General features: G+C 40.4%; 2 protein-coding genes and 1 long non-coding RNA gene across 3 annotated transcripts; 2 read left to right on the top strand and 1 right to left on the bottom strand.

The window, feature by feature from the left end:
* Positions 1-241: 241 nt before the first annotated feature.
* On the bottom strand, positions 242-3,599 carry LOC122066356. The gene is made up of 3 exons (XM_042630176.1): positions 3,328-3,599; positions 615-2,007; positions 242-511 (listed from the first exon to the last, which is right to left on the bottom strand). The coding sequence occupies exons 1-3, from the start codon at positions 3,597-3,599 to the stop codon at positions 242-244; spliced, it is 1,935 nt and encodes a 644-aa protein (XP_042486110.1).
* Positions 3,600-8,064: 4,465 nt separating this feature from the next.
* LOC122066355 lies at positions 8,065-12,094 on the top strand. The gene is made up of 2 exons (XM_042630175.1): positions 8,065-11,602; positions 11,757-12,094. The coding sequence occupies exons 1-2, from the start codon at positions 8,065-8,067 to the stop codon at positions 12,092-12,094; spliced, it is 3,876 nt and encodes a 1,291-aa protein (XP_042486109.1).
* A 1,678-nt stretch (positions 12,095-13,772) lies between these two features.
* LOC122066353 lies at positions 13,773-17,399 on the top strand. Its single transcript, XR_006136338.1, has 3 exons — positions 13,773-13,877; positions 14,486-14,597; positions 16,344-17,399. It is a non-coding gene; the product is annotated as an uncharacterized LOC122066353 (long non-coding RNA).
* Positions 17,400-18,997: the final 1,598 nt, after the last annotated feature.

Below are 18,997 nucleotides of genomic sequence, written 5' to 3'. Positions count from 1 at the left end.
GCGACTTGATTAATCCTTCCAAGGCCAATTTATTTAATCCTCTACAGAGCACTTCCTCAGCTAAAATAAACAAAATGGGAGATAACGGGTCGCCTTGACGAAGACCACGACCCATACCAAAAAACCCCTCTGGACCTCCATTTATTAGAACCGAAATCCTTGAGGATGAAAGAATTTCTTGAATCCAAGAAATCCATTTCCTAGGAAAACTAAACTTCCCAAGGACAGCAAATAGAAATTCCTAGGATAGAGAATCGTAGGCTTTCTGTACATCAACCTTGAGCCCCATCCCTCCTCCCCTAACCGTGGAATGCATCAGATTTGCCAATTCTGAAGCAAGGCTAATGTTTTCTGATATTATCTTCCCCTTCTGAAACGCCCCTTGTTCCTCCGAAATCAGCTTTGGCAGTAAAATTGCAACTCTACTTGCCACAATTTTTGATAATACCTTGCAAAAATAATTTCCCATGCAAATTGGCCTATACTTGTCGAGAGAAGTAGCCCCCACCACCTTAGGGATAAGAGTGAGAAAAAAATTATTCACATGGAAGGATTCCCCATCTGAAAAAGTGCAAAATAGCCCTGCAAAAATCATCCTCAACAATACTCCATACCCGCCTAAAAAATTTCCCTGAGAAGCCGTCAGGTCCAGGGGAACTATCTGGGTCTAATTCCCAAACAGCTTTTTTTATTTCCTCTAAAGATGGTTCAGCCTCCAAATAAAGAGCATCATCGTTCGAAATAATGCATGGAATACAATCCAGCAGCTCAGGGTGAGGAGAAGTAATAGATAATCTGTGGAATTCCTCATAATAATTGACAATATATGAAGATAATTGTTGCTGGTCATTCATCCACTCCCCATCAGCATTCTGCAAAGTACGAATTTGATTTCGAGCCCGTCGCATTTTCACTGATAGATGAAAGAACTTTGAATTTTTGTCCCCATCTTTCATCCACCTCAACTTAGCTTTTTGAGCCCATAGATTATCCTGCAGCTGGGTAGCTTTCAACAGCTCTGTTTTGGCATTAGCCTCGCGACCAAAAAGGTCATCTGACATCCCTGCAGCCTCAATTTCTTGATGAACAGAATTTAGGTGATCATAAGCTTTTTTGACTTCGTTATCTATATTGGGAAAATTTTTTCTTCCCCAAGGCTTGATAAACATCTTAACACACTTCAATTTCTGAGAAAGAATAAAAATTGGATTTCCAGATATTTCCTGGTTCCACACATCTTGAATTACATTATCAAAAAGATCATGCTCCATCCAAAAATTATTAAATCTAAAAGGAATGTTACCTGGTCGAGCGATCGAATCTGACACAACTAAAATGGGAGCATGATCAGAGGATGACCTTAACAGGACCCTTTGAAGAGTACTTTTAAACATATCCAACCATTTACTGTTGCAGAAACTTCGGTAGAGGACAGCAGCTACATTACCTCGCCGGCGATTGTTAGTCCAGGTAAACATCTTACCTTGCGAGGGTACTTGTATCAAAAGACAAGTATCCACCATAGATTGGAAATCAGCTGCTGATTTTGCATTAAATCTCCCTGAACCCCTTTTCTCGTTGGAAAGAAGGGTAGCATTGAAATCACCTATCACCGACCAGGGTAGATTTGGATTCACCACCAAACCTAGCTCCGACCAAAGCTCTCTCCATTTGACCATAAAACAATTAGCGTGAACAAAAGTTAGGCCTACACAGTTCCCTAACCAATCCACAGTATATGATAATTGCTGATCAGACACCGCGATGATCGAGGGGCGAGGAATTCCTTGTTTCCATATTACCCATATATTAGGGACCTTGTCCATGCGGAAATTGTGAATGAAATCAGACTCAAACCCCAATTTTTTAAAGAACAAAAAAGGGAATTTGCTTTCACTAATCATTGGCTCCGCTACGCAAACAACGTCAGGAGAATGATCTCGAATAAAATATGATAAGGCTCTTAAACCAGCAGCCTTCTTCGCGCCTCTGATATTCAGCCAAATCCTGCATTGGTCATCAAGAGACCTTTTACTCTTGATGAACTGTGAAGCTTGAATCTTCTCACTCTGTTCTAATTTTGGACTCTTTTTGTTTCTTCGACTTTATTATTTTCGGTATTTGTGGGTTCATTGGCCCTTCTCTAAGTGTTTGATAAAGCATTTTGTTTCTACAATAAAGTTTAAGTTCGAGAACATCCCCTGCGCTATAGACACAGGGGACGCACAATGACCATAATACCCCTCATGGGGGCGTGCACCCTTGTGTCTAGGTTCAGGGCCGCTCTCAAACAGAAAACATTTGCCCTTCTTTTGATATTAATCATTTTCTTTTTAGAACTAAAAGAGCTCAAAGGGCTTCTCATGCAAGAAGCATCTTTTTCCGTGTTGTTAGAGGTTTCATAGAATTTGAGATCAATATGGCCCGCAGAAGCATGTAGTTCTGAGTTCAACTTTTCTTACTTATTTGGGTCCACTTACACATGGATGTTTAGTGTTCTTCATTGTTTTCAGTGAAAATTGAATGGTTCTCATTCAATCCAATACGATTCAATCTATACAATTGTGGGGTCAGTATAAGCCCACGGGACTAGTCTGACCGAAGGCCTGAATATCCGTCGCTAAAAAATGTTTATACATATTGTCCTTAGACTTTGGAGACCAATCTAGTGAAACAAATAGACCTGGAAACTCAGTTGACCAAGCTAGTCTAGCTGTATCGCCATGACATAGGAAGGGGATTAAAAGTAAATTGTGATATAATCCTGGTTCTCAAATTCTAAATCCTTGTGCTGGAATGAATCCCACTTTGAGGGAAAACCTGCTAGCTTATATTTGAGGAGAAGAGCTCCCTCATTGATCAACTGTGTCCAAGTCATAGTATTAAGTATTTGTACTGCATTCTTACAGAAAAAAAGGTATTTGTACTATATTGGCATATTGGCCAACAGGTATTGATCTTATGAAAAACACATCATATTTATAGAGGAATTGTCACTCCCCTCCCTGAACTTTGGGGAAATATTAATTTCCCCCATGTATTTTGAAATATTTCACTCTCCTCCTCCAAATCAGAAGATGTAAATCACCCGTTAGTGAGTGTTAGTTTCTGAGGTTAAGTGCTTAACCTAATTTTGCGAATACTCTAAATGCCCCTCTACTTAATCGATGAAAAGAAGAAGAGGAAGCCAGCCCCTCTTACAACCACCTCTTTCTTCTCCGTCGATGCTTATTGAGAAGACAAAGGCAACTCCGTCTTCCCCGTCGCTGCTCATCGAGAAGCCAGCCCTCTCATATCCGTGCCTCTTCCTTCACCATTGCTACTCACCAAGAAGACCCAGGCGACTGTACTTCATCTTCACCATCGTTGCGCACTGAGAACCCAGCGACTGTACTCCATTTTTTTCCTGACATTGCTCTACAATTGAACCTTTTCTGCAGCGGATGTAACGGAAGTCTCAGGAAAAGAACAGGCAGAAGTGCAGCCCAGCAAGAAAGGAAGAGGAAGGAAACAGTAAGTGCTGGATATAGAGGAATCTTAGTTTCGGCAAATATTTGGAGGTGGAGAAGATGATTTCTATTACTTCTTTGTTGAGCCATTTGATGCAGTTGAGGAATGACAAGTAACTGTGTTGGTTTTTTGTACCTTTCCAAAAGGGTTTTTCAATTACAAATCGAACATTCTCATACTGGAATGTATAGAAGAATATCTCCATTATCATAAGCAAGAATTTTTTTTGGGGGATTTTCTTCTTGGACTTGTGATTTCATTCATTTTCTAACAGTGAATAGCTCATCTTACAAATTTTGAACTATCACATTTACAAATTTTGAACTGTCACATGGCTTCACAGCCTACTGCATATTTCCATGGGTTTAAAGAAAACTATGAGCCCATTTGATTTTTTTTCTCCTGTTTCTGTGTCTAGAAACAGCAAAAATGGTTTTTTCCATTTTTGTGCTAGGAAATGATTTCTGGAATTACAAAAAGGTGTTTGATTTTTCTATTTCCTTGAATGTTTTCAACGGTGTAGTCGAGTTCAAGACATGAGTGAAGGCACGACGTTATAGGAATGCAACTCACGACTGAAGGCATGATGTTGAAGTTGCAGGTATGCTTCATGGATATGAGCTTCAGAAGGATGAAAGCAATCCGAAACTGTGAGCTTCGCACAACAATGTTGGAATTGCCGCATTTGTATAACGAGAAGTTTCAACAATGGGTAGGGATTTAGGTAGGTCGAGTGAAGTATCGGGTTTTTCACAATTTTTGCTGCTCCCACTTGTTTTTAGAAATAGAAAAACAAGTCTAGCTTGTTTCTCCATTCCTATTTCCAGACACAGAAATAGGCATAAATTTCTATTTCTGTTTCCAAAAACAAGTGAAACGAAACAGAGAAATCAAACGGTTTTTGGGGTGTTTTTCCGTTTTTGAGCACAGAAAAACGGAGAAACAGTCTCTGGAAAAAAAATCAAACAGGCCCTATGTTCACTAAATCATTTCAAGCACTGGAGATTTTATATTTACATCTGATTTTATTTTACTTTTCTTTGAGAAAAAAAAAAGGGTGTGGGGATTGTTGGAAAGATTTGGTTTAACTTGAAAGAAAGAAATATATGTGGTCGTCTAATGAGGAACAGTAAATAAAGGAGTGGAGAAGAATTAAATATCCAATTGGTGCATCCAAATGCTATTCTCCAGTTTTGAAAACGGGGTTTTGTCAATGACCAAATGAGAGAAGAATTGAAGAAGCAAATAATGCATCCAAAATTTGTAAAAAGAACCCAACAGGCCCGCCCTGGGTCTTCTTGGTGCGCAGATATGAGAGATCTGGCTTCTTAGTGCGCAGCAACGCTGGAGAGGGCTGGCTTCTCGGTGAGCAACGGATGGTGAAGACGGAGTCGCCTTTGTCTTCTCGGGGAGCAGCAATGGTGAAGAAAGGAACAGTTGTAAGAGGGGCTGGCTTCCTCTTCTTTTCATCGATTAAGTAAAGGGGCATTTAGGGCATTTGCAAAATTAGGTTAGGCACTTAACAGTAGAAACTAACACTCACTATCGGGTAATAGAATCTTCTAATTTGGGGGGAAGGGAATGAAATATTTCAAAAAATATAGGGGAACTTGATATTTTCTCCAAGTTCAGGGGAGGGGAGTGATAATTCCTCTAAATATAATGAAGTGACATGTCATCCCCAATTAAAAACTAAGTAATCCTTTTTCAAACCACGTCACCAGAACAAACTGATCTAAAAATTTTCTTAAAGAATTATATTAGATTATTATATTCAGCCATCTTATGTATGCATTACTTTTTCAATGTTTTTTTTTATTGAAATTATTTTAAGTAATTGAAACTAAATAAAAGGAAAGGGAGAGGGTATTCCACGATGCTCATCCAACTTAATGGGGTTGATTTTATGGATCTTAAAAAAAAAAAAAAAAACATGACAATGCGATATTGGGCCTAAGGATGTGAATTTGTAACCGAAACCGTTTATCGAAACCGAACTGATCCCTTTACATCGAAATCGTAAAACTGTTTAGTAAATGGTTGCGTTATGGTATCAAGTTTCAGGCCGATTAGCTAAACGGTTCCGGTCAGTTTTAACCGCAGAACCCGTTGGTTTCAAAACAGAATTGAAACCGTTTAAACCGAACCGTTTAAAATCGTTTAAACCATCTAAACTGATCCAATTAATCCGTATAACAATTAAATAAAGAATGGGCAGTATTCCGGTGATCGGAGAAGATCTGCCGAGAAGACAGAGTTGCTTACTGGGTTTGACAGTTTGATTTCAAGACGGTCTGATTGATATGAGAAGATCTGCCGAGAAGACAAAGGCGACTCTGTCTTCAACGGAGTTTCTTCGCCGCTGCTGTTCATTGAGAAGACAAAGGCGACTGAACCTATAAAGCGTTTGGAGGAGGACGGGTAGAGAGGATATCAGTGGGGCAAAGAACTGTGAACTGAGCAGATCCGTGCAGGTCTGGGCACCTCTCCTCAGCCATCGTTCAAGGCTTAAGAAGATTTGTGTCTACGAAACCGAGAACGAGGTTCCAGTGAGAGAACTGAAGGGTGAGGGAGCAGATCTGAGCAGATCAGGCGACGAGCAGATCTGAGCAGATCCGAGCTATCTCATTCGGATCTGCTTGTGTATTCTCTGCTTGTGTATCAGCAGCTCAAAGGAACATAGAAAAGAAAATAAATCCCAACTTGATCCAGTGAAGGGGTTACTTAATACCCAGTTTCCCCTGTTTAAGGAACTGAATCAGCGGCCTGAGCATCCTATGAATGAACCATTCTCGGCTGTGCAGGATGTGGCTGAGGAGGGTCTCCCAAAGGTTCCTGCTGGAGATGAAGGGAGACGCTCTTATTCTTCCATGGTGGGGAGAGCTCTGCCGGATGTGGATAGTTTGCCAGACCCCATTCATGCGGGCACTGATACAAAGATAATTGTTCCTCAAGATGCCTATGAGGAACGCCTCCAGGGCTTCCGATTTGCTTTGATTGGCAGAGCAAATTTCAAATTCATATCTATGGATGACATCCGCAAGGAGGCGAGAGAAAACTGGAACCTCAAAGGCGGTGTGAAGATGGCTCCGATGGGGAAGGGTTACATCCTCTTCAAATTTGAAAAGGAAGGTGACATGGCAGCATTGTGGCGAAGAAGCCTTACGAGAGTCGCTGGTCACGTTCTCCGTTTCCAGCGATGGAAGCCTGACTTTGATGTGCATGCGAAAAATATCAATACTAAGCTCGTATGGATCAGATTCCCCGATTTGCCTCTTGAATATTGGCATGAGAAGATTCTACTCACTATGGCTAAGGCTGCTGGGAGACCTGTTGCACTAGATAGATGTACTCGAGCGGCTTCCATGGGATCTTTTGCTCGGGTCCAAGTGGAGATCGAAATGGGAGCAAGCAGGCCTGAGGAGATTCAAGTGGAGAGACGACAACCAGGAACGGGGGAAATTTTCTGGTTCAAACAGATTATTTCCTATGAAGATGGCATGCTTAGGTGCGGGTATTGTAAGAGAATGGGTCATAATGTGCAATCTTGCCGCCATCGGAAAGCACCAAATAGAGAGGTGCAGCACCGTGAAGGACACATAGATGGTGAGACGTTTGGTGAAGAAGAAGGTGGAAGACAGGATGAAGGCCCCTGGCAGGGCGGCGACGCGGCGGAGATGGTGAGTAATGCTGGAAGATCCTCCGCTCAGCCAATGCACGGATCTCTTTCCTTCTCAAGAGCTGCTATTTTAAGACAGTCTACGCCTAATAGCATACATGGGAATCTTGAAATCATCCTTCCCTTGGAAGACAATTCTGAGAAGGAAGGGAATCTGCCAAGTGGCAATGGGATCATTCCAAATCAACTTTTTGAAGGAAGTTCTAAGGAGTACTTGGTGGAAGATAACAGCTCTGAGGCCAGCTCACCCAATGGGCAGTGCAATCCTCCATCTAGCAAGGTAGACCAGCAACTTATTGACCGTCCTATGGTGGACAACCCATTGGGCGGAACTGAATATGGATCCGACCCAGCAGACTCTGCAAGCTCCTTGTCCGAACATGACTCTCATCCTTTCAGGGAAGAGAGAAACCAGAAAGGCGCTGAGATTGAAGCTCCTAACATAGGTAGAGCCCCTGTGCCTCGTACTCTCAGGCCTCGTAAGAACAGAGCAGTGAACATTGGCAGACGGGGAGGCTGCCGGAAGACTCACGCTGGCAGAGGAGGGCGCGATCATGAATGGGAGGGCCCTGAGCATGTTGTTTCAGACTTGTCTCCATCACATATTGTGGGAGGAAGGGTGATAGTCCAACACCAAGAAGTGACAGCAATTGACAGTTTTCTTCGAGATGTGGAAGATAACTCTAATAGACCTGCGCATGAAGGTGGAATGCTGGGGCAGACTTCAATGTCTGGTCATCTGGATGCCACAAATAAGTGATTTGATGAAGGTCCTTTTCTGGAATATTAGGGGCATCAAGAAGGCGGTCGGAAGACGGGCCTTGAGAGAGTTGATTATTCAGAAGGATCCAGACCTTCTGTGTATCGCAGAACCGATGATAGGTACCTGTGACTTTCCCAATTTGTTTTTTAATAAACTCGGCTTTTACGGTGATTTTATTCATAACAATAGGCTCAATAGAATTCCAAATCTATGGATCCTGTGGAGAAGAAATTTGAAGGTCCCTGTTTCTGTTTCTGAGTCTGAACAGCATGTTACAATTGCTTTGGATTGGGGTATGAGCCATATCCAGATTTCCTTTGTTCATGCTAGCAGCTTTAGGGCGGGGCGAAGAGCTTTATGGATGGATTTGGTGGCTGATACTCCTCAAACTCCTACTCCTTGGACTGTTATTGGTGACTTTAATGCATGCCTTCAATCTCATGAGAAACGTGGCCCAGGAAATTTCAGTTTGGGGTCGGCAGCAGAATTTGGAGCCATGGTTGACGCATGTCTTCTATCTCAGGTGCCCTCGATGGGCAGGAAATTCACCTGGACAAACAATCGATGCCGAGGTAATGTCTGTGCTGTTCTGGATAGAGGTTTTTGTAACGAAGAATGGATATCCTTTTTTCAGGACTGTTCTCAACAGGTCCTTCCTCGGTTTGCCTCTGACCATTCCCCTCTGCTTGTGGTCTCAAGTAGCAGCCAGCGCCCTCCAAATTGCCCCTTTCAATTTAATAATTTTTGGACGGATCATGAGGACTTCGATAGGGTTGTAGCTGAATCCTGGGCGGAGTGGGTTCCAGGGTCACCTATTTTATCCCTAATGTCTAAACTCAAGCGGCTCAAAGGGGCGTTAAAAGGTTGGGCGAAACAGACCTTTCCCCATTTTGAAAGGGATCTCGATGAGGCAAAGAAAAATCTCAACCACGTGCAGGAGGAGATTGACAGTAATGGGTTGTCGGATCAACTGTTCCGAATGGAGGCTGATGCTAAAACGGCTCTTCTCAAGGCGCAAGAGAACCATGAAAAGCTTTGGGCAGAAAAGGCGAGACTCAGGTGGTTGACTTATGGGGACAGAAATTCTAAGTTTTTCCATCTATCTGCTAAAATGCGAAGAAATAGAAATACTATCCGATCCCTCAAAAAACAGGATGGGTCAATTGTGGAAGGGCAAACTAATTTGGGTGAGTATATTGTGGAATTCTATGAGGGATTTCACAAAAATGCTCCAACAGTCGATCATCTTGATCTTTTGGACAGCATTCCGAGGGTTCTCCAACAAGTAGACATATTTCATCTAGACTCTCTTCCTGGTAATGCAGAGATCATGAAGGCGGTCTGGGCGCTTAATCCTGAAAGCTCGCCTGGCCCAGACGGCTTCTCTGGAAAATTTTTCAGGAAGTGTTGGAGCATTGTGGAAGGTGATGTTTGTAATGCGGTGAAAGCCTTCTTCAGGACTAGTCGTATGCCTAAAGGTGTTAACAATACTTTCCTAATTCTGATCCCTAAAGTGGACGGAGCTGAGACTCTGGACAAGTATCGACCATTGTGTATGAGCAATTTTTTCTGCAAAATAATTTCTAAGGTGTTGGCTATGCGCTTAGAGAGATTTCTCCCCAGGCTCATTTCGGAAGAACAGGGAGCTTTTCAAAAAGGGAAGCTGATCCATGACAACATTAGTGTGGCATCTGAGTTGGCGAACTTGATGTACTCTGCCACGAGAGGGGGTGGCCTTGGTCTAAAAATAGACATCAGAAAGGCATACGATACGATTTCTTGGTCTTTCCTCTTTAAGGTGATGGAAAAATTTGGATTCTCAGAAAACTGGATCACATGGCTGCATCAATTATTGGCTTCAACTAAGATTTCTGTTCTTGTCAATGGAGGCCCGCAGGGCTTCTTTGGCGTGGAGCGAGGATTGAGACAGGGAGACCCTATATCCCCCTTGCTTTTTATCATGGCGGAAGAGATTCTCTCTCGAGGCCTGACGAGATTGACCCACCAAAAAGATATTATGCCCATTTGTGGCCCTAAAGGCGTTGTAACCCCTGGACACATCTTATTCGCCGATGATATCTTTATCTTCTCGAATGCTTCATCCAGGTATGTGGCTAACCTTAAAAATTTTCTTATGAAATATCAGGAGTTCTCCGGTCAACACATCAGCTTCGAGAAAAGCAAGCTCTTTCTAGGGAAAATTTCTCCAACTCGTAAGCAAGCCATCGCTGAGACTTTGGGCATCCCCATTTGCAGCTTTCCAACTCGATACCTTGGTGTTGAGATATTCAAGGGAAGAATCACAAAGGAGGCATTTCTGCCTGTGTTGGATAAAGTAAAGGGGCGCCTTGCTGGATGGAAAGGTAAACTTTTGTCGATGGCGGGCAGGGTGGAGTTGGTTAGATCAGTCATATCCGGTATTCCTAATCATAATTTTGGGATCTATTGGTGGCCCTCTGCTCTCCTTGTAACCATGGAAAGATGGATGAAGAACTTCATCTGGACAGGGGAAGTGGATACCTCAAAACCAATTACAGTGAAGTGGGAGTCTGTTTGCAAACCGAAGGAAGAAGGGGGTTTAGGTATCAGAAGACTCAGAGACACGAACATGGCAATGCTGTGTAAATTGGTATGGAGAATAAAGCATGAGAAATCTGCTGCCAATTCCTTTCTTAGAGCCAGATTTGTGAAAAAAGACGGGTCATTTAATAGAGGTTGTCGGCCGTCGTCTATTGCTCTGGGCATCAGAAAGGTGTGGAAGACTGTGGAGGCAAACGAACGTTGGATTATTGGGAGAGGCGATCTAGCAAATTTCTGGAAAGACAAATGGTGGGGCCCTAGGTCTATTCTTGAGGAGATTCAGACTTCTGACCTCCCTCCCCTCCCTTGCAATGCTAAGGTTTGTGATTTCATCAGGAATGGCGAATGGTCACTTCCAGAGGTCCGCTCTCACTCTCTCAGACAAATTTTCCTTGCAATTAAAGAGGTGAAGATTCCCAGTGCCCAAATTGAGGACTTATGTATATGGCAGCTATCTCCTCTTGGTTCTTTTACTACATCGTCAGCGTGGGAGGATATTAGAAGAGTTGCTCCGGCAGTGCATTGGAACTCTTTGGTTTGGCACAATAACCTCCCTCCAAGAATTGCTACTTTTGGATGGCGACTAGCTCATGAGAGACTCCCAACGGACGAGCTTATAAGAAAAAAAGGAATTTTCCTAGTCTCTCGATGTTGCCTCTGTGAGCAGTACGAAGAAAGTATGGAGCATATTTTCCTTCACTGTCCTTTCTCCAGAGATATTTGGGAGAAGTTCACCTCTTGTTTCGCAATTCGATGGTCTGAACATGAGTCAATTGATAGCTTATTTCAGTGGTGGAAGAGGAAATCAAGATCGATCAATTTAAAAAACTCTTGGATGATAGGGTTTACCATCATTGCTTCTCAAATCTGGAGGGAAAGAAATATCAGACGGTATGAAGGAAAAAAGAGGAATGGGATCTACTCATTTCAATACATCTGCCAGGATCTTGCTCTATATGCAGGGACTTCTAAGGGTGAAGTGAAATCGATTGCTGATATTATGTGTTGCAGAAAACTGGGGCTGAAGATTGATAACCCAAAGATTGTGCCGCCGCTGGAAGTTCATTGGTGTAAGCCACCGGATCAGTGGATCAAAATTAATGTTGATGGCAGTTCATTGGGAAACCCGGGTCGCGCAGGAGCAGGGGGAATTGTTCGTGACAGTAATGGGCAGGTTTGTAAGGCTTTCAGTACTTTTTTGGGTGTTAAAAAAAATATATGAAGCTGAATTTAGCGCTGTCATGGAAGCAATATTGGTTGCTATGAATATGAACGCAAGGGGCTTGTGGATCGAGTCGGACTCCGCAGCTGTAGTGGCTGCAACTCAGAAGATGCATATCCCTTGGTTTGTTTTACAAAAATGGCGGTTTGCTCTCCCATTCCTTCAGTCCATTACATGGAAAATCACCCACTGCTTCCGTGAGGCGAACACTGTGGCAGATTTTTTGGCAAAGAAGGCAGCAAAATCGGGAGCCTCTGACTACTCCACCACTTTTCCCAGTCATGTATTAGATGATTTAGAAAATGATGCCTCGGGTAGGCATAGTTTTCGCTTCTGCTAGGCTCTTGCTTGTACACTCTGCTGATGGCTATGCCGAAGGTGGAGTTTGCAAGTGGCTGTAGTGGTTGCGAGCCTGCTTGATTTTCTTTCTTCTTTGGATGTATTTTTCCTTTATTTCCTTCAATAAAATCATCCTTTAGCAAAAAAAAAAAGAATGGGCAGTATTCCGTATAACAATTAACAATTAAATTAAGTGTCCATCCTGCTTTGGTATGATTTATTACAATTCAGTTCAAGTTTAGGCTTTAAATCATGAACTTGTAATCCATATATGTTATTATATTATTATGTTATCATAGATGAGGTGTTTTGGCTGAACCACCTGTCATTTTAATATTTTATGCTGTAGAAGGCTGGATTTGGATATTGCATGATATTAGTTCTAAATGTTTGAGAATGGTCATGCAAAGAAATAGCACTAGATTATCAAATTAAGACATACCATCATTACTATAGAATCTCTTATTTGTGGTTGCCAATTATTTTTTGACAAGCTTATGATCTTCAGTTTAGAGATGGTTGCAAGTGATAACAAACCGATTGTGAACCGTTTTACAAACCGAATGGAATAAACTGAAACCGAAATCGTTTAAAACTGTGAAATCGACACCGTTTAGAAACCGTGGAAACCGAAACCGTCTACTAAACGGTCACAGTTTCAGAAAGTGGAACTGTTTAGTAAATGGAGCGATTATGATTTTAGTCATATAAATGTAAACCGAAACCAAACCGATTAACACCCTTAACTGGGCCATCCCATCAACATAGATCCCTCATTTACAAATTGTAAATAGAGAAACGGATTTGAAGGAAAGAAAACATGTGGGGCCGTCACTTTTTGTGAGAGGGTTTGCAAAAGATCAAAAGAGGATTGTTGTATTATTAATCTTTTAAGGCTTGGAAGCAAGTTTCTCTCATTAGATGGTTCAGACTTTAGATCCCCATTTTGTTAATCATATGATTAACAATTGCTACTTGTAATGAAGCACACATTAAAAATAGGATAATTTATAGCGTCACCTCTGAGAGAATGCCAATATTATAGGAACACCTTCTGTTTAACACTAAATTGCGTTCAGATCTCCTATCCTCCTTCTCTGTTAAGTGATGTTATGAAATGACACTTTAGCCTTTTTGAGTAAAAGACTGATCTGTAACCCATTTTCGTTATCCTAAGAATACCCCTCTTTCTCATCGTACTCTCCCATTTCATTCTCCCCTTTATCTAAAAGTAGTTTCGCAGATTTAAAGACTTTTCCACTTAAGTTTTTCTACCACTGATTTGTTACATGGATTAAGTTTGATGATGTTTACTCTCAATCCTGAACCATAAAACTGAACTCATTAGAAGAAAAAAAAAACAATTGGCAGACTGAGTCCAATTAGCTTTTCTAACCTTCTTTTAGTCTAAGGTCATGTTGAACAAGCCAATGAATCTAATTTACTTCCTTTGGTTTCCAAAACAGAAGAAGACAATACCTGTCAATCATCAGTTAATTCCAATCCTACAATGAGGTCAAAATTTGTATTAAAAAAGAAAAAACCCCGCACCCCACATCGTCTCTCAAGGTAGGCAATCCGATCTGACCCTCTCCCTCACTCTTTCCCTTTTGATGGTGAGCAGTTTTGGGTGATTTTGACCAAATAGACATCAAGGCTCTCTCTCTCTCTAGAAGAAACATGCAACTTTGTGGAGAAACGTCTCCGGCAGCTCTTATTTATTTCTAAACAGATTAATCAGTTTCTCTAGGGGAGCCAAGAAAGTAATCAAGGCAGGCTTACAGGTACGTTACAATATATGCTTTCATCTTCTAGTCTTCCTCTTCTTCAATCAAAAGTGTGTAAGGCTTCATATATATAGAGGGCTTAATTTGGATTCTCTCATGAATTGGGGTGTTTTTTTTTTTTGGGGGGGGGGGGGGGGGGTGCTTATTTTCTTTTGTACTGTTTAAATTAGGCTTCAAGGTTAAGCGATTCCATGGATTTCTATGCTGCATTATTTAAATTTTCTTTTGGTAATAGTCTAGCTTATCCTTTGATCTGAAGTACTCCAATATATAAAGAAAGGGAGCAGGTTTTATAGACAGGCATATGGTTCTGCCGTAATGGTAAAGTTGCTCTCTTGTGATTAATCGGTCACATGTTTTGAGTTTAGATATAGCCTCTCTGTGAAGCGGGGGTTACGCAACACTTCTCAGGCTCTACTATCATTGCAGTCACACATAGAATAACATCAATTCTTGATATCCATATGGTCCTTCTTGATAGTAGTTATTAAATAGTAATTATTACATCCCAATTAAATGAGCTTATTTGAGATCAATAATATGTATTCACATCCTAATCTCTAGTGCTTACCTAATCAGTTGACTTTTTTTCTTATCTTAAGCAGGTCTTGTATTAGAATATGATTCTCCTACTAAATTGCTAGATATCATGGTCTCATCATTTGCAAAGCTTGTTCAGGAGCATGCTCGAAGATGTAATTCTAAATTTCTGAAAGGGTAAGTAACTGAACTTGCTATTTTGTGTTTGACAAAAATTAGTTGAGAAAGACAGTGGAAACAAATATTAGCAGTATGTATCATTTACGCTGCCATTCAGGGTGGTAGAAAAGAAAATAAGGGGGAAAAAAGAAATCTTTTTGTTCATTCATGTCAATAAGCCCTGGGGAAATTCCAGTGGTCTAGTGGTATTTTTAGACTGTTTCAAATATCTACAGTGTGGCACACTAGGCAAAGCTAAAATACGCGAACAAATAGAGCCCAAGATCCCCTATTCACATGTCAGGTTTTAGCCAAAATGGAGTTGGGCAAGTGACAAATTAAACCTTCGGAAGTCAAGTCAAGTCAAGTCAAAAAAAAAAAAAAAAAAAAAAAAAAAAAAACCTAGTGAAAATGTAGTTTAAAAGAAAAATGGACAGTTGAAAATAAAAATGAATATGCTAATACATGGTAGAGTATATGTTTGTATCAAAGTCAGAAATTTGACATGTGATCAAACCTAGATCATTTTCAAAATATCTGAATGGTCGAAATTTCTACATCACCATTCCATGTGGAAAAACTTGATGCCAGTCTAGAGATACCTTCTGGAGCCAACCAGTTAAAAACTTTTTCCATAAAGCTTATAAAACCAAAAAAATTGGCCTGTTGCTACATTAGGCATATTTTAATTTATTTACTACCAACATATCCTTGAATAACAACTCTACATTATCATTTTTGTGCCTAAATTGTTCAACCAATTCCGACTATAATTTTTTTGGCCTCCCAACCTCTAAAAATTTTCCTTCCATGGTTATGCATTATGACCCAAACGTCTTAAATTTGATTCTGAGAGCGGCAATTTGAATTTTTCCTAGAGCCAACCATATGGGTGGTTATTCTGACCTTAAAAAAAGGTATGGCTTTGGTTCATCAAAAAAAAAGCTGAATAAAAAATTTTGGTTGAGGTGTTTTTGTTTAAGAATGTTTCTATCATCTAAATTTTTGGTAACTTAGGGATGTTAGAGGAATTAAATAATATAACCTTTTAAAAGGGAAGGTTTGGGTCTCTTTCGCTAACAATTTTCTTGGTTTTCTATTGTTTTCATTTGCAATTTCCATTTTTGGGTGAGATACACTTCTAGCGAGTGTAATTACAAAAGTGAGTTTAATAATTGAGAAAAAGAATATCGGTCTGACATAGGAAACGCTCCGACACAACAATCGCAAAATGACTGTGTTGTCCCCACCCCTATTTGTGCTGAAGATGCTCCCATCTTTACTCTTATTGGTCTGCACGTTTGGCATTTACTGCGTCACACCAGGAGAAAACTTGCATTATCAGAATAACCCAAAATTAAAGGGTGGTATTTTTATTTAAAAAATTTGAGGGTTGAATATCAGTTGAAAGTTTTCTTTAATGGTAGTCGTCAAAGGAGAAGTTTTTCACTTTTATATAGGGGAAATTGGGAAATTAAAGGATACATTTAGCTGTTTAGGGGATTATTTGTTGGCACTAAAAATTTTTCCATATATATTGAAACACCCCACTCTCCATGCAACAAACTAAACCCAACTCATTCTGTTCTCTCTTTCCATTACACCATGACCCATCCGATTGTATCGCTTGGAACTTTATTAGTAGCATATTTAGTGTAAGAAAAATGATGCCTTTTCCATTATACATTCATTTCAATGTGGTTATTGTTTGCTCCTCTTTTATCTTTCATATTTGGTGACTAATTTTTTCTTACAAAATTGCAGCACTCTCATGCTAAAAATATCTTCTTACAATATTGGGAAGAGCATATTGGTCTTCCATACCCTCCACATTGGTTTGTTGCAAAGGCTTCTTCATTAAGCCTCCATCAGACAACATTCTTTATAAAGCTTCGGAGAAAAATGAATTAGCTTCCCACCTGCATTCATTATGTAAGCAAGCTAATATTTCTCGTTCTACAAATGCACTAGTGAAGAAGACACCAGACATAACCCTGCCACCAATAGCCCAGTGGAATGATGCCAAACTGAAATATGATCGCCGTCCAAATGAATCACCCTTGTCAGTAGCTCGACAAGGAGAATTGCTATTTTTTCGCGAATCAATGGTGAAAGGAGGAGGTTTCCTACTTGTCCCTGATCTAAGGGACCCAATGTCATATAAATCATTTTTGCCAAGATCTCTAGCGTCAAAAATCCCATTCTCATTTGCCAAGATCAAGGAATTGAAGAAGCTTTTCGGTGTTGTAGATGAATCAAACATGAATGAGCATATACAAGACACCCTCAAATTATGTGAGAAGGGCCCCATTCAAGGTTAGCAATGCACCTGTGCAACTTCTGCTAAGGATCTCATTGACTTTATTGTTGAGAAATTAGGGCACCATGTATGCATATGGAGTACTGAGAATTTTAAAGGATCTTATGAGAATGTCACAATTGGAGCTGTGAAACTCATATATGGAAACCTCTCTAAACCACCAGCCTTTTGTCATAGTCGGTCATTCCCATTTCAAGTTTATTATTGCCATATTTTAGAGAAAGTAAAAGTATATGCAGCTCATCTATATGCTCAGAAGAAAGTGAATCATGCGATCATGGTATGCCACTATGATATCTCAACTTGGAATCCAAACCATTTTGCTTTTAAACTTTTGGGTTTTGGACCAGGTCTAATTGAAGTATGTCATTGGATAAATGAGAATGAAATGGTCTGGACAGAGTACTCTTGATTGAGCAACATTTGAAGAATTGATTGTTTTTGAATTCTCTTATTTGTATTTTATGTTACTGCTTTTGCTAATTAAATTAAGGATAAATAATATACTTTTTTTTCTTGTTTATTATATATTTTCATGTTTCAATATAATTTTGTCCTTCAATGTGTTTTCCAAGGTGTTTTCCGCCTTAGAGGCGATTCAGATAACCTCTATTTCAGACCTTCTTTTCTCTAAAAAGTTATTGGTATCCACGTTTATGGTCCAGCCTAAGAGAATATTGGAGTTATTTTGGAGCTTCCCCCCATCAACAGTCCTCAAATTAAATATAGATGGGTGCTCTCTGGAAAATCCGAGGTGCTCTAGAGCAGGTGGGATATTCCACAATGATGCACGATTTCCCATAAGATGTTTTAGCCATGTACTACTTGGGACACTTTATGACGGAGTTCGCGACTTTCTTTTCTGGGATTCAGAATGCAAGCGCTATGGGGATCAATAAGTTATGGGTAAAATGTGCATGATTTCATGACAATGGTGTCATGTATCGGAAGTCAAAAAATTCCATGGTATTTTGAGTAGAAGTGGTTATTCCATAAGTAGCACATGGATAATATTTCAAGGATCATTTCACATTGTTACAGAGAGGTCAACACAATGGCTAACAAATTGGCTAAGCATGGGGCAGTTTCAAGAACATCTGAAGTTTGGGAAGAAGTTCCATCTTTTGTGCTTTCTGATGTGTGAGATTTTCAAAAACGTCCCAGATATAGATTTATGTCAATAGTCTTTCTCTGTTGATGACCATGCGAAGGTGGATCAATAGCTCAATAGCAATTTTGCTTGTATTCTCTCATTCATTTGATTTAATGAAATTCATTTGCTGGTCCTTAGCAAAAAAAATAATAATTTTGTCGTTCAACTGTCCAGCACGTAATAAATGACAACCTGAAGTGAATGAAAAACGTATACCCCATAAAGATGATTGTCGATCTCGGGCCCCTTGAACCCAATAGGGCTATTCATGAAGTCAGTGTCAAATCCTTAGAATCCCATGACCCACCTTGAGCCCCAAGTCTTCTGTTGATCAAGGGGTGGGCTAGTAATGTAGATCTTCTAGTGCCTTGCAGCCTTGAATCAGTGATGACCTTTAGTTTCCTCTTAGGTTCCCCCTTATAGCTTGATTTAGATGCAGGGACTGATGGTGTTTTTGTTGGGGAGTTTTAACTCCTCAATTCCTTTCATTGTGGTATTGGTCTGACAATTTCCTGGATGACTAATGCAAAGGTTAGGCTATCCCACATATTCATGAGCATCTGGATGAGAAAAGAACAGAAATAACAAATAAACAATCACACAGTTGTGCACAAAGATTTATTTGGTTCTGCAAGATTGTCTACGTCCATAATGAGATGAAATCTTGCTTCATTATCAATGGTGAGTAAGGTTCCAATCACTCGTCCTCACACCTCTCACAGATCGATTACATAAAGACCTTTGCTACAAAGATACAGTGAAACCATATAAATGTAATTTACCAAAATAACCATACAGTCCTAAAAAAATTTCTTGGGATACTGCCACCCCCGATCCCCAGATGGACACACCAATTCGTCGAGGCCTTGCCAACAACAAATAACACACAAGGTAGGCCGATTCCACCAGGTCTCAGTCCACTCATGCAACTAACAGAATACAAGA

This window comes from Macadamia integrifolia, unplaced genomic scaffold, assembly GCF_013358625.1.
Source record: "Macadamia integrifolia cultivar HAES 741 unplaced genomic scaffold, SCU_Mint_v3 scaffold2360, whole genome shotgun sequence".
NCBI lineage: Eukaryota > Viridiplantae > Streptophyta > Magnoliopsida > Proteales > Proteaceae > Macadamia > Macadamia integrifolia.
Note: the sequence above shows the minus strand (reverse complement) of the source record. Positions and strands in the feature narration are given on the sequence as shown.